This window comes from Heteronotia binoei, chromosome 5 (genome assembly GCF_032191835.1).
Source record: "Heteronotia binoei isolate CCM8104 ecotype False Entrance Well chromosome 5, APGP_CSIRO_Hbin_v1, whole genome shotgun sequence".
Taxonomy (NCBI): Eukaryota; Metazoa; Chordata; class Lepidosauria; order Squamata; family Gekkonidae; genus Heteronotia; species Heteronotia binoei.
This window is the reverse complement of record NC_083227.1, coordinates 48,169,809-48,196,622: the sequence shown is the minus strand read 5'-3', so window position 1 is coordinate 48,196,622 and position 26,814 is coordinate 48,169,809. Positions and strand designations below refer to the sequence as shown.

Here is a 26,814-nt window from a genome sequence, read left to right as displayed (position 1 = left end):
TGAATATGCCTTTCAGCAACAGATTGTGATCTGTAACTATGGATTCAGCTAGCTAGTTATCAGCCCATATGGTAGTTCTGATATTTGTTAATCAGGTTGTGTATAATTACATTCTGAGCACTGAGGGATGCTAGGGCTTGTATAGGAGCTGGATTTTTACTCTGGTAAGCTAAGGTTACCATTTTTGAAAAGCAAAAAAGAAGACAAATTTCCTGATTGACTACTAGTTACTACTATGACATATCTCATTTCAAATAGTCATAAAATCTTAGAGGTGGAAGGGTCCTTCAGGGTCATCTAGTCCAACCACCCCCTCCCCCGCACAATGCAGGAAATTCACAAATAACTCCCCCTGCCCACCCTCTCATGATCTGCCTAAGTTCACAGAATGATCATTGCTGTCAGATGGCCATCTAGCCTCTGTTTAAAAACCTCTAAAGAAGGATAGCCCACCACCTTCCAAGGAAGCCTGTTCCTCTGAGGAACCACTCTGTCAGGAAGTTCTTCCTAATGTTTAACCAAAACTCTTCTGTTGATTGTGGTCTGACTTTCTTGGGCAACAGAAAACAACTCTACACCACCCTTTATATCGGGTGGCCAATGGTAGCTCTCCAGATTTTTTTTTTGCCTACAACTCCCATCAGCCCCAGCCATTGGCCATGCTGGCTGGGGCTGATGGGAGTTGTAGGCAAAAAACATCTGGAGAGCTATCGTTGGCCACCCCTGCTCTATATGACAGCCCTTCAAGTACTTGAAGATGGTGACCATATCACCTCTCAATCGTCTCCTCTCCAGGCTAAACGCACCCAGCTCCTTTAGTCTCCAGACTCCTTACCATCTTATTTACCCTCCTCTGGACACGTTCCAGCTTGTCTATATCCTTCTATATAAAACTGAAAGTATTCTAGGGGAAGTCTAACCAGAGCAGAGTAAAGCAATAACATCACTTCGCTTGATCTGGACACTACACTTCTGTTGATACAGGCCAAGATCGCATTTGCTTTTTTAGCTGCCACATCACACTGCTGACTCATGTTCAGTGTACGGTCCACAAGACCCCTAGATCCTTTTTACACAAACTACCGCCCAGACAAGTCTCCCCTGCATTGGATTTTTCCTACTTTTACTTTACATTTATCCCTGTTAAAATTCATCTAATTTGTTTTAGTCTAGTTTTCCATCCTGTCAAAATCATCCTGTATCCTATCTCTGTCTTCTACTGTATTTGCTGCCCCTCTCAATTTAAGCTGTGATACTATTTAAGCTACTAACTAGGAATATTCCTAACCTTCCAACCCCAAAAGAGGACATTTTCATCAGGTTTTTTTTTTCAAAAAGAGCCCAAAAGATAATAGACACACAAAAAAAGAGGACATGTCCTCTAAAAAGAGGATATCTGGTAACCCTAGGTAAGCACTATAGTTGACTGCAACACAAGGCCCCTCCCCAGCACACATCTCCACCAGTAATACTGACCTGTTTCATATGTCTGTGGTGTTATCATGATTTCCTCTCAGCTCTCCTGCCATTAGTTATGGTAATATTGTTGTTTCATGAAATTGTCATTAATGAAATGAAAACCTTGCCATTTTCCTTGAACTTTGACTGAAAGAGGTATTTTTAAGCTAAAAATGGCAGTTTTGCCCCAATGCATTTCTCTGAAGTGTGGCTAATAATAATTCAAGTGAACAAATTTAAATGTATGTAAAGTGTTGTGGGTGATGGCAGTGGAGCTTTAATGCCCACACCTCAACATCTCCTCCTCCAGTCTCACTTTTATTCTATTTTCTGTACGTCTGTACAGAAATGCTCTTGTTGCTACCACCATTTGCAACCAGAAGGTCTTTTCTATATTTAACCTTTAGCTGAAGGAAGGCTTTGTAGTCAGTTTACTAATACAGTCATTGACCAGAACATGTAAGACATTCAGAACAACCCTAAAAGTACCTTCTAAAAAGTCCCACAAAGAGTCTACATATTAAGATTTGATGGCTTTAGGGTTATAACAGTAAAAAAGAATATAACAGAATATTATTTAACCCTTTAAACCTTTAAAAAAGTCACTTTAAAATTTGTTAAAAGATTTGCAGTTTGGCCTATTTGTCTCACTTTTTGTGAACTTTATAAACCTGGGAACAGAACCTAACCACCTGTCTTGTCTGGTGGTTCCTATCTGACAGAAGATAATCTATTTTGAGTTTATTTGATCTGCCAGGGAACTCTTCCAACCGCGGGCTAATAATTTCCCTTCAACTCACTGTATGAAAAGAACAATTAAAGAATATATGCTCCAGAGAATCTATTTCAGATTGGGAACAGGAACAGAGCCTAAGTGCATAAGGAGTCCCTTTATACCTCCTCTCTACAACTGCAGATGGCCAGGGCTGCCTTAACACATGGGCCTGATGGGCACTTGCCCGTGGGCCCCACAAGCATAGGGGCCCCATACTAATCTGTGTATGATGCAGTACTAATAACCATTTACATTTTTATTTCTGTGAGTAGTTGTCTTAGGAGCCCAGTACACTGCTTTGCCCGGGGCCCATAATGCTGTTAAGATGGCCCTGCAGATGGCAGGGACAAGACTTTGTAGGATTAAAGTATTTTTCACATGGGATGGATTTCTGTGGTTTTACTGCTGTTCCTGTTGTCCCAGATTGCCCACTGTGGTGGGGAATCTTCTGTTTCCAGTCCCTGGCTCCCACTGCTGCTCTTCACAAGAGAAGAATGGGGGAGGGGGAGGCTCATGTCACTTATGATTGTACCCAGAACAGTGACATCACAACTCTTTAGGAATCTCCCAAGTGTTTATAGCTTTTACCGTAGGGATTGGGAAATTCTTAGAGCCTTGTGAAGTCTCTTCCAATTTTGCTTCCACTGGAGTGAAGAGGCGACCTTGGAACCCTAGCTGCTGCTACAGCTGTTGATACAGTGTTGTAGCAATGTAATTTTTTGTGATGGTTTTCCCTGAATTTTTTCTGTCCTGGTCTCTTGTAGTGGCCACCCCCACCGCACCCCTTTCTGTCAGATTCTCTGAATTTCCTAGGCTGTTTAGATGCAGAAATTGTGGAGGTGCTTCAGATGAAGCAGGGTTCCAGGTCCCCTCTTTATCATGGCCAGCAGGGTTTGAATTCAGCAGGAGCTCACAGAAGCACAGCTCGTAAACCTCCGGCCAGGGTCTGCATGCAGTAGGGAATTCTTTCCCCACTGCACACAGATCCCAGAGCATATGCAAATGAGATATGCTACTGAACTCCTGCACCTATTTTTCTACAAAATGACCCCTGGGCCAGAGATTTTTTTGGGGGGTGGGAGTATTTGGGTGTGTGTGTGTGGGATGTTGCATGTGACATCACATTGGTGCTGTTGGAGGTGATGCTCTGGTTTTTTGGCAAAACTCTGGAATTTTGGGCTTCAAAACAGTAAAGTTTACCCTTAAAACAGAGTGTCAGTGTGTGGCATTCTCAGCACAATGGCATTACCCAGAAGTGACATTGTTGTGTCAGGGATGTTCTGCAATGATGTCACTGTTTGGGAGTGGAGTTTCCCCTGCCAGCCAGGTGGTCAGTGGTGGCTCAAAGCCCATAAAAGCTGGGAATGCCTCACCGGGGCCTAGGGGCTGGCAACTCTACTGGGAAGGGGAAATGATGCCAATGTGGGTAGGGCTGGGAAGATATGGACTCCTTCTTTCCCACAACAGCCCTCCAGACTTGCTGGGATCTCTCTCAAAACATTGCACCATGACAAGTTTGGAAAAGATTGCAGGAAACACTGGGAAATCCCCCAGAGACCAGAAAAGAACCAACACAGTTTTGGGGAAGTGGGACAAGAACTCTGCTTCCAGATAGCATGAAAACCAGGGCAAATAGTCCATGCGTAAATGACCTAAGTCTGTGTAGCATTTTGCTATAAAATGTACTTGATGCCAATCCCTGAGTGGCCTAGTTGGCCATGATGGCCCAGTGGTTTCTGTGATGTAACAGGCTTGTGCATGGTTGCTCCTAGACCAGTTGTTGAAACAGTAAGCTAGAAAGGGAACTACAGTGTTAGTCTGCACACAAGTCAATTGGCTCAATTGTTGCATCTCATTCAGGTATTGCAGATTCTGATAAAGTTGGATAAAATGCCATTCTCTTGAGAAAACTACTTAGGTAAGCAAGTATGTGGAACTGATTATATTTCAGACAAATAACTTGGGGAAAAGAATATTCCTCATGAAAAAAGTCAAGACTTCTAGCAAACAAATTATGTTCTCTGTTGCATAGTGTCTGCATTTGTGCTCTAAAGTGCCCAAATAAAAGAGCTTTATGCTGGGAAATATTAAGAGTTTCCTAACCTTCGTTCAGTCTTTGACTTTTATTTGTGCTCTTTATGCATCTATAAATGTGTGAAGATAGTTGGTCTGTTAACTTTTATTGGCCTAGAGAGGCTGAAACAGATTTCAAGAGGAGCAAAGTTTGTAGGAAGGGTAAAGTCTCTCTCTGGAGATGGTATCCTTGAGTTGCTGCTCAAATTATGGTTGTATAAATCTATTCAACCATGTATGCAAGGAAAGACCAACCTGAGAGACATTTCTGCAACTGAAGACCAACATGCATTTGCATGTATGGATGCCCTGACTTCTCTCTTGTGTTACCTAGTTCTTTTTTTTTAAAGAACTCCCATGGTCCTCTAGTATACAGTCTAAAAATCAGCTGCATGTCTAGTATCTCAGTGGTTATGACATAATTAATCGGTGCTGAGTGATCTCAAATGGGCACTCCTTTTAAAGACTCTAAGAAGTCCTTGAGGATCAGGTCAAGGCTCAACAATCTTTGTAATAATTCTGACACATGCTATGTGTTCCACTGGAAATTGGCCAGTGTTCTATCAAAGGACTGTGGTTTACTGTCTCCTCTCCCCTAACTACTGGACTTTCATTTTCCAAATATCTTTGAGCAATGGAGAGTGTTTTTCCGTTGGGTTTTATAGCATGTGAATGGCGCCCTTTGTTTTACATGTCCTTGTGTGTACCTGGCCTTCCTGACAGTGGATTAAGGCTGCTGTTTCACTTCTAATTTTATGGCATACACAGCTTTAAGGAATGTCCTGGGTTTTTAACCAGGCAAGCAAAGCATTGTTAGTGCAGGGATTAATGCATGAGTTTAGCAGATACCATATGCAGCTGAGTCAAATTCGAAGAAATGTTTACTAGAAATGAATGCTCAAAGGCACTACTTGGAAAACTGTTGTCATGCCAAATTTCATTTTCCACCCCTCCGATGTTGACTGATTACATAGTTGCTAAAAAACACACTGTTGTTCTGTAGAAAGGAATAATATATTTGTCCTCTCTTTCCCATCTCACACAGTAGAAACCGATTGTCTAGAAGGGATATGCTCAAAACAATTTTTACTTTTTTTGTAAGCTGCCATGACCCCTTTTTTGAGGGGGAAAGGCAGGATTTATTTGGGTTTTAGATATACAGTGTAGGTTGTTTTCTTCTAGTACCATAAAATAGGTTGGATGAGGCAGGTAAATGAAGGAACCGATAACTTTGTGTAGAAATAAGACCCTTTCTGTGATCTTTACCTGCGCTTTCTCTAAAAGATATTTGTGGTATTTGTATTATTTGTGTACAGAAGTGCTATAAACCAGTGGCTCCCAACCATTTTGGCACCAGGGACCAGTTTCATGGAAGACAGTTTTTCTACAGACTGGTGAGGGGTGAAGGTGCTGAGTTTTTGCCACCCCAAGTTGCCCCCATGCCTCATCCCTGCCCTCCATGGGGGTCTTTAAATGAGGAATAGGCGAAGGTTGCTACTGCGCTGCCCCTTTCACTCACCCAGGACTCAGGCGGATAAAAGAAGTGGTGCTTCAGAGTGAGGCTGCACCTCTTTCATCCACCCAGGTCCCAGGAGGGCAGAAGGGGCAGCGGGGCTGCTCTGCCTCACTCTGAGGCTGCCTCATCCGCCTGGGTCCTAGGTGGGTGCGCCTCTGCCTCACTCTATGGCCCAGTTGCTAATAGGCTACGGAATGGTACCAATTCATGGACTGGGGGTTGGAGACCCCTGCTATAAATGACTTGGGGACTGAAATCCTAAATTGAGTAGTCATAGTGGAACCAGGTTGTACCTTCAAACCTTCAATGTATTTTGAATTTGATCTTCAGTCTTTTTCCCCCCAGTAAGATCCAGTTTCTGAAGATGTGCACAAGCCATATTTCAATACCATTTCCTTTGTTTAAAATTCTTATGTCAGTTACCTGTGCAAAAATGAAATCAGAATTGCTTCCTGTTGATTTTAAACTCTCAGTTGTTATTTTTGTTTCCAATAGGAGATGGATTTCTTTCAAAAGGTATCAGAAAATTAGCCCTATAGCTTTGCAGAAACCACCCGTCCTCAAAGTTTGGCTTTCAAGTTTAAGAGAAATCTGGTGACTTTCAACCCTGTGTAAAAAAATTTAAAGGAAAGCTTGAAGGACTGATGCAACATCTGTTGTGGAGAGTGGTATCGTAAGGTCCTAATGTCATTATGGCTCTATCACATCCTGTGGTATTTTCTGCCCTTGCTTTTGCTGGGTCAGTTTGCGACTACAAAGATTAGACTGTTTGGCTTTGTGCTTTCATTCAGCTTCAATAACGGTTTAGCAGGACTGTGATTCTTTGTGTATGGTTTGTAGGTGACGTAGGTAGCAGGCAGAGTATAAAGAAAACTTTGTGTGATGAACTTTCATGACATCCTGTGAGTTAGTTACAATAACACAGACATCAGAGTATATGTGAACTGTCATTGTGACAAAGAATAGAAGATCTTTCCTTCCCCTGCTTCAAAACAGTTGCTCTAAAATATTCTGGTGTATCAAGATGCTTAGCTATCCGCCATTCTTGCTTGTTTCTGGGATGCTTGGAAGTTAAATTAATATTCTATATAGTGCATATTGATGGAAGGAGAAGATCTCAGCATGGCTATCCAAATGATCATTTACAGTTAATTTTTTATGTAAAGGTAGTCCCCTGTGTAAGCACCAGTCGTTCTTGACTCTGGGGTTACGTTGCTTTCATGTTTTCACGGCAGACTTTATCTTTTACGGGGTGGTTTGCCATTGCCTTCCCCAGTCATCTACACTCCCCCCCCCCCCCGGCAAGCTGGGTACTCATTTTACCAACCTCAAAAGAATGGAAGGCTGAGTCAACCTGGAGCCGGCTTCTTGAACCAGCTTCCGCTGGGATCGAACTCAGGTCGTGAGCAGAGGGCTCCGACTGCAGTACTGCAGCTTTACCACTCTGCGCCACAGGGCTCTATACATTTTTAATGTAGATACTAGGAAATTCCTGGAGATTCTGTGGTGGAGTCTGAGGAGGGCACAGAAGTTAAGGCTTAAGAGCAGGGTCTGCCAGACACAGGTTCTTGCTGTGAAAGCTGACTTGGTGATTTCAGACCACTCACAGACTTCCAGCCTAATCTGCCTTACAAGGAGAGAGAATGATGTAAGCTGCTTTGGTCCCCCCCCCTCCCCATTGTGGAGAAAGTCTGTCCTATGTAGAGGCTGCAGGGAGGGGGGAGGTGCTACTATTTTTTATGTAGATACTAGTAATTAGGCCTGTTGTGGAGAAAGATACAATGGGCTCTAAAAGGAGGCTCTGGGTGAGTGCCCCCCTTGCTGTTTTCCCATCCACTCAAGTGAAGGCATTCACTCTCCCCCACCTCAAGGAGAGCCAATCCCTGCCATCTGGAGAGCAATTTTAATTTGGAGCAATCACCAGCCCTGACCTGGAGATTGGCAGCAGTGGTTCCCCAGGACTCACCTGTCTGAGGTCCCACCCCTCCTCAAACCTCACCCTCTCCAGACCCCACCCCTTAAATCTCCAGGAATTGCCAAACTGGAGTTGGTAACCCTATCTCCTTCCCTTTATCTGCCCCTCTGACTTCAGCTTTCCATCACCTTCCCCCTCCTTGCAGCCTCTACATAGGGAAAGGACAGTTTTTGTCCACAATGTGAGGGGAGGGACCAAAGCAGCTTACATCATTCTCCTCTCCCCCTGTAAGTCAGGTTAGGCTGGAAGTCTGTGAGTGGTCTGAAATCACCAAGTCAGCTTTCACAGCAAGAACCTGTGTCTGGCAGACCCTGCTCTTAAGCCTTAACTTCTGTGCCCTCCTCAGACTCCACCACAGAATCTCCAGGAATTTCCCACCAACCTGGAACTCGGCAGCCCTAGTCAGCACTGGGCTGCCAATGTAATTTTCCTCCTTTCCAGAGGAGAATAGGGAGGAGTCCTCAGCCAATCAAGGAAAGCCTTTCTCTGGCTGTTTCCCTCCTCCTCCCTCCCTCAGCCAATCAAGGGAAGGGTTTCTTTCTCTCTTATGTGAATCAGTGTGACAGGTGGCTCAGCCAGTGGGAGAGCAGGGAGAGCCAGTAACTGCCAGAACTAAGGTTGGTTGCCTTTTACTGACAGAATCAGCTTTGCTGGCTAGCAACAGCCACTCAAGTGGAGAATGGAGTAGACTAGTGGCATGCAAGTACTTTTGACTGGTAGTTTGACAGGCCAAAGATTGATGGACCATAGTCCCACCCAGTCCCAACCAATCAGGTTGCTCAGTTATGCCAAGACGGAAGGGCTTTTATTATGTTGTAGTAACAGGTCCAAGGTCCCCCCAGTGAGCTTTCATGGCAGGGATTTGAATTTGGGTTGCCCAGGTCCTAGTCTGACATTTTAACCTCTACGCTGGTGGGAAGAGAGGGAGAGAATAAATGATTTGGACTTCAGAAGGGCTTTAGTAATCACCTCTTCTCACAGGTCAGATCATATCTTGAATCTTTTATCTTTTCTCATTGTAGGTTGTAGTGAGCAAAATTACATTAATTTTTTATTATTATTTAAATTTCACTACTAATATACATGACATGGAAAAAAACCCCTGCCCCTAGGATCTTACAATCTACATTTCAGTAGTCAAGGAGAAAATAATGGAGAGGAGTGATGGTGATGGTGAGAGCAGTGGCAAGCATATGTGCGAGTATAGCTGGAACAAAAGTCCAGTAGCATCTTGAAGGCTAACAACATTTACTGTAGCTTGAATTTTCATGAGCCAGAGCTCACTTCTTCAGAAGCTATGAGGAGAAATTCATTTCCCACATTTTTATAAGGAAGTATATCAAATAGGATGGGGGAAAGGAAGGAGTTGGAGGAAGAGAAAAGCTTGACATGAATCTCATCATAATTCTTTCAGGTGTTCTCCTCTGAGTAAGGAATTGGAAAGTTGAAGATATGAAGCTGCCTTACACTGTTGGACCATTGGCCCATCTACTTGAACTGTCAGCAGCTTTCCTGGGCCTCAAGCCAACAAAAAGTTTCCCTAACACCTGCTATCTGAATTCCTTTACCTTGAGATGCTGTGGATCAAACCTAGGACCTTATTTATGTGAAATATATGCTTTATCATGCACTATGGCCCCTTCCAAAGATTCAGTCAGGAGGCATGAAAATCTACACTGCATTGCGTTAAATAGATTGTAAACTCCTTGGACATGCATTTTTCATTTTCTTCAGTAAAGCACTCTGCATGTTGCTGGCAATATCTACACCAGGGGTTCTCAGTGTGATGCCCATGGGCACCATGGCAGCTGCCAAGCCCTTTCCTGGTGCCTGTCTATTGTAAGAAAGTGGGTGGAGCAAAGTTGGACACTTGCCCAACAGAGATTCTGATTGACCACTGGAGATTGATTGGCTGGGCAGATAAGAACAACGTTTCAGTGGTAGCTGCCTCTTCAGTGTTGGTTTTATCCTCTTTCCCAGAGTATTTTTAAAATTACCACTTCCCCCCCTGCACTTGGAATTCCACTGTGTTTTGGTTCTGCCTTCTGCAGCAACACTTTTGTGGTTTGCTCCACCCCCTGGGGCAGCCATTTTTTCATTGCACCCACCTCCCTGTGTCAGAATTCCAAAGGTGCCTGTGGGCCCCAAATATTCAGGATCCTTGATCTACACAAATTGTCATCAATTGAATTAATCCTTTACCGTTTTCACACACAGCTTACCTCACAGTCACATTCCTGTTCCCTCCGCAGCGTCCAGTCGGATTTCCCACCATCTGCGCCGGAGTTACAGGAAGTGCCGCAGCTTTTGCGTAGCAAACGTAAACTGCTACGCAGAAGCTGCAGGACTTCCTGTAACTCCGGCGCAGATGGTGGGAAATCCGACCAGACACTGCGGAGGGAACAGGATTGTGACTGTGAGGTAAGCTGTGTGCGAAAATGGTACTTGTCAAGATCACCATGATTATAAAAATCAATGTCTAAGTCAGGTCAGGTCTAAGCTGAGGTTTTTAGTCTGATTGAATGGTTCTAAGGTAATGTGGAATGGGAAGGCCTTGCTTGTTCCTGTTTTCCTGTCCCATGGTGGTCTTTCTTCATGGAATCCCATCCAGGCATGACAGGTGCATGTAACTAAATACAGTTCAATGTCAGAAGCATAGTGTGAAGGAACATATGACCCGGACTCTTGGTCTTTCAGCTTGCCGTGTTTATCCCATCTACAGTTCTGCTTGACAACCGTGACGCCCAAGCACCTTATCCATCTGTGCTTCTCCCACATCTCCGCTCACCCCCCCCAACCTTCCCTAGCTGCCTGCTTAAATCACTTGTCCCCGCACCTGACTCTTCCTTTCCTTCTACCCCCGTTCCCTCACACCCCCGCCTCAACCCCTGCTCCCTCACACATAGCAAGGATTTTTGTTAGGTCAGGGGCATTTTAAAAAGATGGGGGACACTTGTGGCTGCCTCTCATCTTCCCTTCCTCTCAGCCAAGGAAAAAGAGAGATAGGTGGGGCCACCCCAGACCAGGTCTTCAAGCTTCTGCAGCTGGCTTTGGAACCAGCTGTGAGAAGCAGGAAGACCTGCTGCCTCTTGCCCTCCCATCCTGCTCAGCTGACCAGGAGGGGAGAGAGAGGTGGAGCCAGCAGGCTGGGTCTTCCTGCTTTCACAGCCAGCTTCAAAGCTGGCTGTAAGAGCACAAAGACCCACTGCCTTTTGCCCACTCATCCTGGTCAGCCCAACTAGAGAGGCCAAGAGGCAGCCTCCCTTGACCCGGTCTTCCTACTTTCTCAGCCAGCTCAGAAGCTAGCTACGAGAGCACAAAGACATGCTGTGGCTGCCTCTCAACCTCTCTTCCTGCTTCAGTGGGTCAGGGGGCCTCAGCAGGAAGTTGGGGGCATGGCCTCCAGTTGTCCCCCATAGCTGTGGACCTGTCCTGTGTACTTAAGCCTAGTTTCTTTTACAAATGTAAACAAAGGAATAAACCAAGGACATTGTGGCAATGGGAGACTTTAAGAAGTGGTGTTTTTTTTTTTAAGGGAGGTGGAAGGAGAGGAAAAAGTGGTGCCATATACGTTGGGGAAAGGTTGATCTGCATTTCAGTATATTTTCTCTGCCTACTGGCAATGACATGGAATAGGCTTCCCAAACCACCCACCCACCCCCCGCTCTGGCGGGGGACGCCTGAATTTGCAGCCTCCTCCCCCGCTCTCCAAAAATCCAAAAGGGGGGGGAGAACATACGTGTAGGCATCATGTTGTTGTAGAGCTCCTGATCCCTTTGTAAAATGTGTGCCCCTTTAAGGCTGCGCAGGAAACAGGAGGGGCTTCATTGGAAAGGGTCAGTAAGTTTCCATGGAGAACGGCCCCTCCCTTTCTTTTGCTTTTGTTTTCACAGCAAGTAGAGTTCTGCAGGAAGAAGACGCAGTAAGTATTTGTGTGTGAGAGAGAGGGAGGGGGCAGGGGATTCCCTTGTTTGGAGGCCCTCCCCCCCTTTAGAAAGCGGGGGGGGAGGGAAATGTCTACTGGGCACTCTATTATTCCCTATGGAGAATGATTCCCATAGGGAATAATAGGGAATTGATCCGTGGGTATTGGGGGCTCTGTGGGGGCTATTTTTTGAGTTAGAGGCACCAAATTTTTAGTATAGCATCTAGTGCCTCTCCCCAAAATACCCCCCAAGCTTCAAAACGATTGGACCAGAGGGTCCAATTCTATGAGCCCCAAAAATGGTGCCCCTATCCTTAATTATTTCCTATGAAAGAAAGGCATTTAAAAAGGTGTGCTGTCCCTTTAAATGTGATGGCCAGAACTCCCTTGGAGTTCAATTATGCTTGTCACATCCTTGTTCCTGGCTCCACCCCTGAAGTCTCCTGGCTCCGCCCCCAAAGCCCCCAGATTTTTCTTTAATTGGATTTGGCAACCCTAACATGGAAAATTAATTATTGAGATACGTTTGGGAAAAGTCTTGAATTAAATAATTCTCGAATCAGGTGAGGCTTCCGGTACGGAATGGGTGTTTCTGGACAATGAATCAAACTGCTTTAGGTTGAACTTTATATTTTATAGAGGATTATTTAAAGGCTTTGGAATGATTCCAATGATTGGAATGATTCCAGGGCCATTTTCAGCAGGTGGAAAGCATCTTTGCCAACAGAGCAGAACTTCCTGCCTCCTCTTTCCAGTGTAGCCCACTGAACTGCATGAAATACTGCCCTTGCATGCGGGGCCTGCATGAAATACTGCCCTTGCATGGGGGCCTGCAGTACAATGCAGGAATAAGTTGGGGGAGGGGAAACCTTCTAACTCACATAAAACAGTCTTTGGATTCATACCATTATCAACACAAGTAGGTTCTAATGATTCCATGTTTGTAGGGAGGAAAGTATCTTTTTTTTCCTTCTTCAAGAGATGCCTACTTTGATACTTAGGAGTAGTAGTGGAAGTACCATTTCACAGCTTGTGTGTGGCTGCATTTAGTGCTGTTCAGAGAGCATTTGAAGAAGAAAGCAAGAGGCGGAACCAAGTTTACAAAGGAAAAGACAAGGGAACATAAGGGAGCAATACTGACAATGAGTGTAAAATGAATGGGCCACAACAGCCAGTCAATGGCATCGCGGCTACATGTGTTTTCAAGAGCAATTTAAAAGGGTGGCAATGAGGTAGTGTAGCAGGAGAAACCCTATTTATACATTACCAAATTCTGCCGGATCAATAACGGAGGCCGCGGACACGAGGGATCAGGAAAACAGCTTCTTTATTTAACGTGCATAAGCGCTCTATACACGGGCATCAGAGAGAGAGTCTGGACTCTGACCTCTGAGCAGCGATTTACAATTGCCTGCCACCTTTTATTGGGTTTCTTCTCCCCAATTGCCAACTCAATATACTACGTCACAAATATACTACGTCACATTTTTCACCACAATTCGGGTTGTTTTTCAACCGTCAGGGCCTCTATTAGGGCCTTTCCTAGGGCCTCTGTAAACCCTAGTTCCTCTTTCTCTAGAAACATTTCAGGTTTTGTTCTATGTTTTTCAGCTTGTGGTTTTAACAAGGTCAATGACCTGTCACAGTTCCCTTTTTGCAAGCTAACACTCCTTTATTTCAAGCTGCTATAGAAGATTATTTCTCAAAAGCACTCTTACATATTTCTAACATTGCTATATTGATTAGGTATTGGTATTGTTTTTGGATCGATGCTACATTTCCCCTCTTTCAAACGGAGTTTGATTACTTATCATTACATCCACAACCCATCACACACATACTAAAATCAACCTACTTAAAGCCAAACATCAAACCCATAATACATTTGATAATCAATCAGCTGGCTGTTGCTCGAGGAATTTCTTCTTCTTCCCGGAGTGTAGAGCAATCGAGCTCCCTAGCTGCACCCGCACAGGAGTTGACCGCTCCACGTCCAGGGAGAGTCATTCCGATGCCTGTGGAATCCTGCCATCCCCGGTAGGCCAGGATCCAGAGGGCGTTGCCTGTGGAACCTCACTACTGCCGGTGAGTGAGGTCCAGAGGTCGGGCTTCAAGCAATCAGGTCTGGGGGCAAGGCTGCACCTAGAGAGCCTATCTAGGAAAACTTCAATCAAACTGCATAGCCAAACAAAGTCAGGTTCAATACAAGTCTATTCTATCATCATACATTTCTTTCCAGGGCTGGGTTTTCTCATCTTAACAATCTTCCAAAGGGCTTCTCATGAATAAAATCACAAAGAACTAAACCTTCTCTCTCACTTAAGCATCACAAGATATGAGCAAGGCACTAAGCAATGTGTCAAGCTAAAACTAGCTCAGAACACATTTTGACTACTTAACTCTTCCCAGGGACCAACCTACCTTTCCCTTCTTCCGTGGCAAGCTCTTACTAGCAAAGGAAAGGCAATATTTCTTTTAAGCGCAGAAAGCAAATAAAGCAAAGTTACTTCAAAAGGGGTCCCCTCTTCGTGACTTCACATCAGGGTTTTAACAGGTGGGATCCTCCTCCAAGCCTTCTTCTTCTTGGAAAGGCTTCTTGAGGTTCAAAAGGGCAGAAGCCGCTGCTTCTTCCTGGAGAGGCTCTTGTGGACTCACATCTATCTCAGGGGCCAGGCCGGCTGCTTCGTCTATGTCTTCTCCGTTTCCGTGCTCGTCTCTCTCTGGTATCGCCTCAATTGCAGCTCTTACGTCTGAGACCTCGTTCCAAGCTGTGTGGTTTTGCTTGTAGGGGGCTAGATACCATCCTGTGGCCACTCTCATGACTCTTGGTTCACGCATCGCATGCCAGTGGTGGTCGAGCACTCCCCTTCGGCCTCTTCCTCTGTCGCGGAATTGGGGAGGGGCGTCTGGGCACGAATGGATCCAGTGCCCCCTCCCGCGGCAAAAGGCGCACTCGTCGCGTGCCAATGATGGTCTCATAGCCCTGGGCCTACCCGGAGGTCGGGGCATCTTTTCTTCTTGATCGTCTGGGGGGCTTCTGCCTCTACCACGACCCTTTGAGGTCTTCTTTCCTGTCTCAAGGTCTTCCTGGGCATCTTTAAACTCTAGGGCTTCATTCAGCTCCTTAAACATCAGAAACCGTTCACGACCCTTGACTTCGAGGTTATAAGTACCCTTGTGAGTGCCGAAGGTCTTCGCAATGGTCTTCTTCCAGTGCTTCTTCCCAGCTGGAGCCGCTGCCTTTCTGGCTCGCCCCTTACGACCAACTTTAGGGGGACTATCTTCCTCCAGCTCCTGGTTCCAGTTGAGGCAGACGTCAATCTGGGCCTCCTGCGGTGGAGGGGACGATGCCATCTTCCCTCACTCCTCCAGCAATGGCGTTTAGCAACTGTACAAGAGAAGAAGCTTATTTAAACAATTCTCACAGTCAGCCCTTTATTTTCCTGGGCAAGCAAGACCCCAATTCAGCCTTTTGCTGCTTTTCTTCACTTTTGTGGAGCCAAACTTGGTAGCTGCAAAAGTAGCCACGGTGAAAGTCAGACCAGAAGATTGGTCAGCAGATGGAGGTGGGGAGCCGGACAAGAAGGTTGTCTGACTCCTAGCGGGGACAAAAGCCGGAGCCTCAGGGTTGAGCCTGCTTCTGCTTTTGCTCTGTCCCTTGGCTGTGCTGCAGCCTTTATTGTCTTTCAGATACACGGTCTCGACTGGCCCTTCTTCCCCAAATCGGTAGGAGACTTCAAATGGGTCAATCCACACAGTCAATTCTGCAGGAATACTGTCCTGGACATCCTCTACAGTCAGTCCACTTCTTCTGGCAGCCAATTCTACTACAGAGTCTCTGGTCTTCCCTATCCAAATACAGCGATAGGCGGACCCCCTTAGGGGTGTCTCTGGGTACCAGTGGCCTTCATATTTCCTCTCAAGTAGCTGCTCCAATTCTTCCCTGAAATGGTCAACCCTTCTCCGTGGGAGCCAATCGTACAGGTAAAAGGTGATAACACTCAAGGCCTCCTTCACCTCCTGATACATGCCTAACGGAGATAGAGGTTGCCCTGAATGCCTCCAAGCCTAATCATGGGTCGGAAGTTGGGAAAGGGCATCACATGACTAACGTGGGTTTCCTGTGCCAACTGATGCAAGGGGCAGGGGTCTGAAGGACCAAAAAGGCGGGGAGCCTTGCATTGGGCTTAAAGGACCAGCTCCCTACAACTGAGGGCAGCAGAAAACACTGCTCCATGTCTTAAATTTACTTCCCAAGGGGTTCCTTAACTACAAGTGCCTTGTCCAAGAGGTGACCATTCAGAGATGCCACACCCGGCAACTGCATACCACTCAAGCTACACACCCATATTCAATTAATGATGTGCAAGTTCAAGTAATACGCAGCCGCCGGATCCCTATGACATGAGCATGGCAATCCCATTACAATCATAAAACAAAGTAAAGCATAGTTTTCCTGGTTAACAGATAGCATCTTTGGGGTTCTCCAGGAATCTCCTGGGGTAAAAACACATACACATTTACTGTAAATCGCTAGATAGCTGATTCACACTGGCACTTCCCGTTTTTCTAAGGGAGGGTTACGCAATACTGCAGAAATATTTCACATCACCACAAGCGGCCTTTTACACTGCCCTGCTGCTTCTAGTAATGTGAGGTTGACTCTGATCTTAATGTCTCCCTTCACTCCCCGCACAGGCATCCGCCTGGCTACAGAGGAAGTTTTTCTCCAGGGAACACCTGGTGCTACTCACACCAGTGTCATCTAAATAAGCACATACATTATCTCCTCGCACAAGAAACTGATCAGCAAACTCTGTGCCATTTTGCCATTTCCACACTAGGCCTATCTGTTTGGAGAGGCCAATCCAGTGGTGTACAGGGCGAGTCAGGTTCACTAGGAAACTCAGATCCCATTGTGAATCAATCAATGCCAAAGTGGCACCAAATGCAGAGCATTTAGTCTCACTGCTATTCCAATCCCTTTCATCTTCAGATTTATAATAACATTTCCCATGGTACCCAATCCAATGTTGTGGGCAGGCAGTGGTGCCAAGAAAGGGGCATGGTGAGCAAGGCTGTGTCTTTTGGGCAGCCATTACAATGATAATTATAAGCAGAACTGCACCCACAAGGGGAACTGCTAAAGACTTCTGCTTCCATAATACACTTTGGGAGCCCACAGCTGCTGTACGCTGCTGCGGGGACCCTTCTGGGACATCTAAAAAATCCAGACTCCTCATTTTCCTCCAGGAGTCTATCTATGCCACAATCCTATTTATAATCCACCCCAAACTCAGACCAATGATTTGACGCGCTGCCCTTGGCTGCATTAGTCTAAACCAAAAAGGCGACTCGTCAAATCCTTAAAGGCGGCCCAAGGCTGGGTGGTAACTCAACCTCTAAGCTCCCTGGGGTGGCTGTCCGACCTTTGATCTTCCAAGCCAGTAGGGGACCCTCCCGAGTTTTCCCTAGGAAGCACCACCTCGTGCGTCCTACGCCTCCAGTCGGGCCCCTGATTTGACCTCCTAGCAACCAAGCAGTCGTCTCCCCCTGTTCTCCTACCCACAGGCAGATATTATGCCTGTGCCTACGGGGCGCTGGAGTGCGCCAGCAGAGGGTCAGTAATCCTGGAGTGTAGACCCAGGGTCCTACCAACCTACGGAACCTCCGACGGGGGCTCCAGTGAGGCTGGTCCTGCAACTGAAAGTCTGGGGAGGGATTCATGCGGTTGTATTAGCGAGGTATCGTCGAGGTACTGGCCGACTAACTGGCAGACCACCGCTTTGGTATTAAAGGGGTCCCATCCAGCATCCAAAGTCGCTATGTACCAGGCCAGTTCAGGCTCGACCTGTGGGCTAAGGCTAAGTGAGCTCTCTCCTTCAGAGCAGCGCTTACAATTTCGTGAGTGAAAATCCTTCACAGCTAATGGGTGCTGGGCAATCAGAGGGGACCAATTCACCGCCCTCTTACTGATTACTGGATGGGCAGTTTGGGACTTAATCTCCCAGGCACAGATGCGGCCCCCCTCTTTTTGTCTAAGAAAATACCACCGCGCCCAGGTGCCACTCCCAGTGAGAGTCTTTGCCCGTCGCTTAAGCAGCCACCCAGTTGTTGTATCGTTGGACCCTTCCCACAATTGGACCCGAAGGTAGGGGCAAAGGGCCTCTTCCCAAGAGAGGGACAATTTATTTGGGGTGCGCACCCAGGGACGAACTATATAATAGAACTTATCGCCTGGAGCCTGAAAGTCACAATCTTCCCAATCGTAGAAACGCCTCCCCTCTTCCCTGGTAAGGGAGGGAGAACACATAAAACTCTTACTAATGAGGAGGCACAAAAACGCCCCTTTCTTTCCCCACTTTTCGAAAGTTCTGAAAGAAGAGTGGGGCACCCTGCCAGAAACCTATAGCAGGATGGCAAACACAAAAAAAACAGCAGGGGCGTCCCCCAGAGTAGAAGTGCAGTTATGGTCAACCAAACAGGCAGAACATGTAAGACATATTGGACACACAGTTTCCCTAAACATTAAACACAGAATTTTCCCCAAATGGAAGAAGAGGCGGCCTCTCCCTGGCGGGTGACTCAGCCGTTTTATTTTTCTTCTTCACTCAGTACCCTACCTATAGGAAGCAGAAGGGTCGAATTCGTCCCTTCCCCTCTTCGAATGCAGCCCGTAGCCTAGCGCAGCGGCTGCATGCGGAACCGACTAAGGCCCGCCGGCAGAAGGGGCTAATACCTTCCCTTCTCCGTCGATCAGACACTGTTAGGAGGCCGCAGGCGGAAGGCGGCTATGTCCCTTCCCGCGCTGTGGGTCCTGCGAGCGCTGCTGAAGCGGGGTGTTCCTGCCCGCCCCTCAACGGAGGTGGGCTGTCAGGCGACCCGGTATGGTCACCTACCCGACCATCTCGAAGAGGTTCGTTACTGCAGTCAGAGAATGATACAGAAAAAGCTACGTTGAGCACAAGGGCCGAAAACAAAGTTGCCACGGCCTTGTGGTCAAGGTTCTAGGTTGGGGTTCAAGACTCACGCCCCGGGGTCTTCTAAGCAGGGCTGGTTCCTGGTGCCCCGTTCCGCTAGGTCGATTAGGCGTGGTCGAAGGCAGCCGGCGACGGGGGAGACTGAGGACGGTCAGCCCAAAAGAGGGCTGGTGGCGCCACTACCGTTGCTCTAGTCCCACCAGTCAGCAGCAGCCGCAGTCGGCCAGGCTAATAGAACCGGCCCAATGCACCAAAATATGTAGCAGGAGAAACCCTATTTATACATTACCAAATTCTGCCGGATCAATAACGGAGGCCGCGGACACGAGGGATCAGGAAAACAGCTTCTTTATTTAACATGCATAAGCGCTCTATACACGGGCATCAGAGAGAGAGTCTGGACTCTGACCTCTGAGCAGCGATTTACAATTGCCTGCCACCTTTTATTGGGTTTCTTCTCCCCAATTGCCAACTCAATATACTACGTCACAAATATACTACGTCACATTTTTCACCACAATTCGGGTTGTTTTTCAACCGTCAGGGCCTCTATTAGGGCCTTTCCTAGGGCCTCTGTAAACCCTAGTTCCTCTTTCTCTAGAAACATTTCAGGTTTTGTTCTATGTTTTTCAGCTTGTGGTTTTAACAAGGTCAATGACCTGTCACAGTTCCCTTTTTGCAAGCTAACACTCCTTTATTTCAAGCTGCTATAGAAGATTATTTCTCAAAAGCACTCTTACATATTTCTAACATTGCTATATTGATTAGGTATTGGTATTGTTTTTGGATCGATGCTACAGTAGCCATTTCATTACCACATTACTGTAGTTATCTGACTGGATGCTGACTTTCCGTTTGGCTGCCTAAAGCTGGGATGGAGTACTGAACTGTGCGTTGCATGTAAGTCTTTGCTGAAAAGTCATTAGGGCTGCAGGGTAATTTGTGGTGGCAAAACCTTGGAAAGGCACTTAGTTATTTCCCACTGGCTGCTGCTTCTACCTTGCACTCCTGCCCCCCTCTCCCCTCATATTTTTTTTTTCCCCTCTGGGATCCCACATATGCATTTGTGAAGAGAAACACCTTTGGAATCTAGCATGGGAGGAGCGGCTGGGAAGATTTCTGGGACTGAAAATGGTTGGTGGGAAATGGCTTTTGTGTCTCTGCTGGAAAATTGTATATTTCCAAAGCTACTTAGGATGAGCAGCTGTTGGGGTTCTATCACTCATGGGAGGCACAGTTCACCCCCGGCATCAGTACAATATTTGTTCTGCTCCATAACTGTGTATTTGATAATAGTAGGCTGCCATATGGGTCCCATTCACCATCATGCAGAATATTTACTGGGTGCAGGAGAGGTCTTGGAGACAGGCTGGCTTACTGTAATCAGTTCTGTTACTCTCAGAGGAGAGCAACTGCTGCCCTAACCAGAGCTGCTTAGAGCTACCATGAGCCCCCAGGTAACAGTTCTCTCTGGGCCTCCATTATATAAGGTTGCGAACATCCAGGTGCCATGGGGCCTGGAGAACTCCAACTTGTCTGCCTCTTTCAGCTTTTGTGCCACTTTTGCCATTAGCTTTTATACCTCAAGGTCAGTTCTGCTATTGCAGTTGATCTCCAGATTACCAAGATCAGTTCCCCTGAACAAAATTGCTGCTTTGGAGGGTGGATACACTGCTGAGGTTCCTCCCCTCTGCAAACTCCTCCTTCCCAAGTATTTGGTCTGGAGATGAAGTCCTATGAGGAAAGGCTAAAGGAGCTGAATATGTTTAGCCTGGAGTGCAGACAACTGAGAGGTGATATGATCCCCATCTTCAAATACTTGAAGGGCTGACATATAGAGGATGGTGCAGAGTTGTTTTCTATGGCCCCAGAAGGTTGAACTGGAACCAACGGGTTGAAATTAATTCAGAAGAGCGTGCGGGGGGGCGGGGGGACAGAGCACAGCGCCACAATGCAGCACCACAGAGAAAAGGGGAGGGAGCAGTCCGAGGGTGCTGCTATGGAGGGGGGCAGCCCGGGGGTGCCACTGCAGAGGGGGGGCAGTAAGTCTGCCTGAGGTGCCGCATGCCTTAGGGCCAGCCCTGCATTAGGAAGATTTTCTTGATAGAGTGGTTCCTCAATAGAACAGGCGTCCTCACAAGGTGGTGGGCTCTCCTTCTTTGGATGTTTTAAAGCAGAGGTTAGATAGCCATCAGGAATGCTGATCTGTGAACTTAGGCAAATCATGAGAGGGAGGGCAGGAAGGGTTGCATCAGTGCTTCGTTCTCATGGCCCCTTCATACATGCCCAAGGAAGTGCTGTTTGCACCTTTGGGGTCAGGCAGCAATTTTTCTCCAGGCCAATTTTACCAGGGATCCTGGATAGGGTGGGTTTTTTTTTTTTGCTTTGTTTTGTTTTTGCTATCTTCTGTGTTAGGAGCAGGGTGGTCATTGAGTATGGCGGAAGGGAGACACTTGTGAATTTCCTGCATTGTGCAGGGGGTTGGACAAGATGACTCTGAAGGTAGCTTCCAACTCTATGATTTGGCAACCCTATCCTTATAGCATGCAGACCCAATCCAAACATCATACAAAAGCAAATTATATGATTTGATCAGCTCCATACCCCTCTGAGAAATCAGACCCCTGTAGTCCTCCCATATGTGATGATGAGATAGCCCTGATGATAAGGTAGCCCCTGGCTGTAATACCGGACCATCATCAGGTATCACCTGACTGTAATACCGCAGGATTGAATAGATCATTCGCTCCTTAGAATTCTCATGGAGAAGAACTCATTAATATGGTTGTGGTGATGTAAGCTGCATCCAGTGTAGGCTGTGCTACTAGTTGAAATGTACTCTCTCTCTAGAATCATAGAATCACGGAGTTGGAAGAAATCTCCCCGACACAGTGCAGAAAATTCACAAATACACCCCCCCCCCCATCCCCACACACTTCCAGTGACCCTTGCTCCATACTCAGAAGATGGCAAAAAACCCTTCAGGATCCCTGGCTGAACTGGCCTGGAGAAAAATCGCTGCCTAACTCCAAAGTTACATGGAAACTAATTTCTTCCATATCCCATAGCCATAATGCATGCTAATTGTGAGCATCCTTTTGGCTGCACTGTCTGCATATCAAGAACATAGAGGATGGCTGTTCCACAAGCATTCTTTTGGGGGAACGCTCTCCCGCTCTTTTGCCAGATACTCATCTAGGGTTGTCAGCTCCCTCAGTGGAGGCAGGGGATCCTCACTGCCAGGCCCCTCCCCCACCAATCATCTGGGCAGCAGGGTGATTTACCAGGAGAGGGTGGGAGGCCTAGGTTATGTCACCAGCATGCATCAGAAGTGATGCCATCATGTTGGTGATGTCATAGAAACACTGAAATTTGGGCAAAAACTCTATGATGGAAGCAATTTTTACCATAGAGTTTTTGCCCAAATACCAGAGCATTGCAGGAACATCACAGCATGATAACATCACTTCCAGTACATGCCAGAAGTGATGTTGTCATGACATTGCCTGGGCCTCCTTTCTGCTCATTGTAAATCCCCCCATCCTCTGCTGGTTGCCAGGGTCATCACATTGAGAACTGGATATCTTGCAGAGATAATGTAAGACAGCTTTATTTAAGCATTTATCATGTGAGTGATAAGCAAGAGGTCGTTTTATCTCCATGCTTTTATATATTTAATACATTTTCAATTTTGCTTTTAGAAGCTAGACACATCTCTGAAAGTAAATTAAATAATAAAATGTGCATGGAGAGATTTTCCCCTTGACTCTGTCAAGACTATCATTCACTATTTATAGTTAAAGATAAGTTTTGAGTGTTGCCCATTTTCACGCATTGGGTTTCAATGTGCTATTTCTAAAATGAAGGCATGACTTTAGCTTCCACCCTTCCCCATCCTCAAATTAAGAAATTTTGTCATGTACCTTCCTCGTGCCTCTTCAGTAACCATGACTCACCTTAATACCACAGTTTGACATTAGAAGCCTCTCCAGAGAGGAAGAAAATCATTCAGAAATGAGCCGGATAAAGGTTATTAAACCAACACTTAAAATTCTAGTCCTGCACGTTTTTCTTTACCCCCTAATTAAATGCCAAGAACAGCGATGTGGAATTTTTAGTATATACACACACACATGCTGAGTACACCTTTATCAGAAGGGGAAGTTCCTACAGGGAATTCTAATTTTATCCCTACCAGCAAAGTACCCTTGCTTAGGCACTTGGAATGTGATTCGGATTTGGCGTGAAATGGTGGGCGGGGGGAGGCAGTCTTCGCACTCTTCATCTGGGGAAACGGTTCTTGGGAATCACAAAACAAAATATGCCATCTGCTCCGATTTTGCAGTTGTTTAGCGTGTGAAGGAAGCCCAGCTTCAAGGAGTACTGTGAAATTTCAGTGGGGCTGATTGCTGGAGTAAAGGCTAATTGTGTAAATAAGGTATTACGACTGGAGTAATAATATGTGCATATATCAGCGCTTATAAAACTTTCATTTAGAATCCCACAGGACTCTTTCCAAGTGCTAACTTAAATCTCAATTTAAGATATGTGTGGAAGGAGCTTATCAGCTTTCCAATTATACCTAGCCTCCTTTGGATTGCAATAAATAATGTTGGGGGTGGGTAGAAAATGGAGGGGGAAATCTGACACTTGGCAAGCTATGCCAATTGTGGGGAGAAGGAAAAAAAGTTAATTTTTAATATGTGGAATTTAAAATAAAAACTTTATATCTCACCTCCTGAAGGTACTATGTCAAAATAATGAAGACAATGCACTCTATCACTGCTTTGACTGAGAGTGGTGATTATGGCTGAGAGTGATTGACTGAGAGTGATTGATTGATTAATTTAATGGTGATTTGACTGAGAGTGGCCATATGGCTCTCCAGAGGGCCTTCTACAAATCTTGAGGGCGTGGCATTCAGAAACTTTTGGTGGCAAGTGGGGAGCATTTGGGATTTCATGAAGGATTTCATGCAGGCCATTCTTAATCTGTGTGATGTTGGCCAGCATCATTTTATGCTGCACGCCCCTCTGTGAGGTTAGAATCCCAAATCCTAGATTTCTCATCCTGGCCCTTAAAAATCAGTTGGCACACAGCAAATAGGAGTTTAACAAGAACATCCACTCTGTATGTGCGGGGGGGGGGGGGGGGACCAACAAACATAGCCCTCTTTAAGATCAACTCATGTAGAGCATACAGTTCATAGAATTGTACCTTTTCAAATTAGGTAAAAGTTGCAGCTATGACTTTGGGTGGTGGTCCTTAGTTTATTTAGAACACATGAAGATAGTTTCAGAAGGTAGTCATGGTAGTCTGCAGTAGAATAGCTAGATCCAAATCCAATAGCACTTCAGAGTCAACAAGAGTTTTGGGTCAAAGCTCCCTTCATCAGGCAGTTTTCTTTCCCACTAAATAGCGATCAAAGCAGCTTACTAAGGATGAAAATTCAACACCCTACTACCTGTTGTGAGGAGCCCCATTCACACTATTTTAGAAGGTTTCAGGGGATCAAAGCACCCTTTACCAGATGACTCCTCCAAATAGCTCTGTGACTATATACCTGGCTGAGGAGGCTTGTCTGCCCTACAGTTCTGAATTGCTTTGTGGATCAGTTTGAGAGAACCAGTTTGGTGTAGTGGTTAATGCGTGGACTCTTATCTGGGAGAACTGGGTTTGATTCCCAACTCCTCCACTTGCAGCTGCTGGAATGGCCTTGGGCCAGCCATAGCTCTTGCAGAGTTGTCCTTGAAAGGACAGCTTCTGTGAGAGCTCTCTCAGCCCCATCTACCTCGAAGGGTATCTGTTGTGGGGAACAAAGGTAAAGGAGATTTTAAGTTGCTCTGAGACTCTGAGATTCAGAGTGAATGGCAGGGTATAAATCCAGTTTCTTCTTCTTTTCAGTTGACGGAAAGCATTTAAAAGGAGCACAGTCCTTTTAAATGTGATGGCCAGAATTCCCTTGCCACAACCTTGCTCCTGGTTCCACACCAAAGTCTCCTGGCTCCTCCTCCAAAGTTCCCAGATATTTCATGAGTCAGATCTGGCAACCCTAGACTGGCGTCTGTGTGGGCTGGAAGCACTGCTGCTGGAGGAAGGAGAGAACTTCTGCCCGAGAAGTGTCTTTGCTTTAAAAAGATTCAGAATGCGGAATGAAAACCTGAGACTTGCCTTCCTGAATTAAGGAGATTGCAGGAGAATAGGTTTCAGCCTGGACTGAAAATGAGGCCCCTGTCAATATTTTTTCACAGTGTTAAGAGAAATCACCTGGTGTACAGATTCCGCCCCCCCCCCCCCAAAAAAAAAAAAACAACCTATGAGGAATCTGATTACTGGAAGGAATATTTCACTGCATATCAGGACTTTCTGCCACAGTTTATACTGCTTCCCTGGATAGTTTCAGTAGGGTGGCTGTGTTAGTCTGCAGTAGGAGAGGAAGAACGAGATCTAGTCCTACTTTAGAAACCAACACTATAGTGGGGGTGTGAGCTTTTGAGAGCCAAAGCACCCTTTGTCAGATGCTCCCCTGGATGAGTCTCTGTAGTCTGAGCTCAGCATTGGTGGGGTTATTTCCTGTTCCAGACCTAACCTCTCTCAAGCATGGTGAGAACAAAGGAGAAGAGGGTTACAGCAGCATGTTTGGGAAGGGAGTGTGTTATAACAGTACCAAAAATAAGGAGAGGCTAAATTTGTGGGCAGTCAGGGGGTGCTGCTTGAGGATTTTGTAAAAGGCCTTATTATTTTTTAAGGGTTTGGTTCACTTGTCACAAATAAACAAAAAACAACTAAAGCAGGGGTTGGGGGATGAGTACCTAATTCATAAAACGATGTTGAATCTGTGCATATATGTGTTTTTCCTCTATTCTCCAGTGGCAAGTTAAATGCATTATTTTTTGCAAGTACAAGAAGACTTTCTCTTCCTTGGTTCCTTTTATCCTTTGGTGTGTGTATGTGTGTGCATATGTCAACTTTCCATAATATTGTATTAAACGGTTCTTTGTTCTCTAGGGCAGGGGTGGCCAACGGTAGCTCTTCATATGTTTTTTCCCTACAACTTCCATCAGCCCCAGCCAGCATGGCCAGTGGCAAAAAACATCTGGAGAGCTACCGTTGGCCACCCCTGCTCTAGGGTAATGAACAGGTGATTCAGCTTAGCAGCTAGCTATACAGGTGCTATTTTTAATGCTTAGCACTTACTAGAAATATTCCAAATAATAATAGCTCCTTTAAAAGCCCAAGGATCTCAGAAGAGCTATAAAAATTATCCTAGGACTTACCCAAACTAAATAATGCCACCTGCTTCCAGGGCAGCCCTTTTCCCCCCATCTTTTTTTTGGTATGGAAAGTTTATGTTGAAATATCCAAAGACTAGTTGCTTACATCAAGGTCAGGATTGCTTTGTTTTTCTAGTAATACTTAAGTTCAAATAAAAAAAATCTAATAAATCTAATTAAAAAATTATCTAATAAAATGCAAGCATGGGTTATTAGAGATGCCCAGTCAACTGCTGATTTCGTTTGCATCCTGCTTGTAGGTATGATTATTGTAGCCAAATGTTCAACATACAGTGTGGCTTGATACAAACAGTATTCAATGGCAGTGGGGGAGGGGAAGAAGACAATAATTGTATTCTGCTTTGCTGCAGCTGACCTCCTGTGTCTGCAGCAGCTGCTTCCACTCACTAAGAGGCAGACTGTTAAAAGATCAAAAACAGTGTTTGACATTTTGTGGAGAGGAAAATACAGCTGCATCAAACACCAGGTACAACACTGAAGCATTAAAACAAGTGTTGGTGTGTGCCTTATGATAGCATTATTTATTCATTTATTTTTCCTGTTTCATAATCCGCCTTTTTAGTCTCCATCAGTGACAGTCAAGTGTATTAATTCACTTGCACAGCCTGGCATTGCCTAATGGGAACTGTAGTGGCCTCCTCAAAAATCTTGCTTTTAAAATTTTTTATGAAGGTGTGTGTCTGCCTAGCTTGTCGCAGTGCCCTGTTCCTGATATTCATTGCCCATAATAAAAATTTAAAAGCCAGTCTGACTGTATGGATTCAGGCTAAATTTGCACATGGGCATATTCACATGGTATCTTGCAAACTAATATTTC

General features: G+C 45.7%; 2 protein-coding genes across 3 annotated transcripts in view; one reads left to right on the top strand and one right to left on the bottom strand.

Annotated features, from left to right (window-relative positions):
• The window catches only part of FHIT (fragile histidine triad diadenosine triphosphatase), a 1,817,261-nt gene that overhangs the window by 265,248 nt on the left and 1,525,199 nt on the right, over positions 1–26,814 (top strand). The gene's annotated exons all lie outside the window — the stretch shown is intronic.
• Positions 15,158–15,751, bottom strand: LOC132572001 (protein Tob2-like). The gene has a single exon (XM_060238795.1). The coding sequence runs from the start codon at positions 15,749–15,751 to the stop codon at positions 15,158–15,160; it is 594 nt and encodes a 197-aa protein (XP_060094778.1).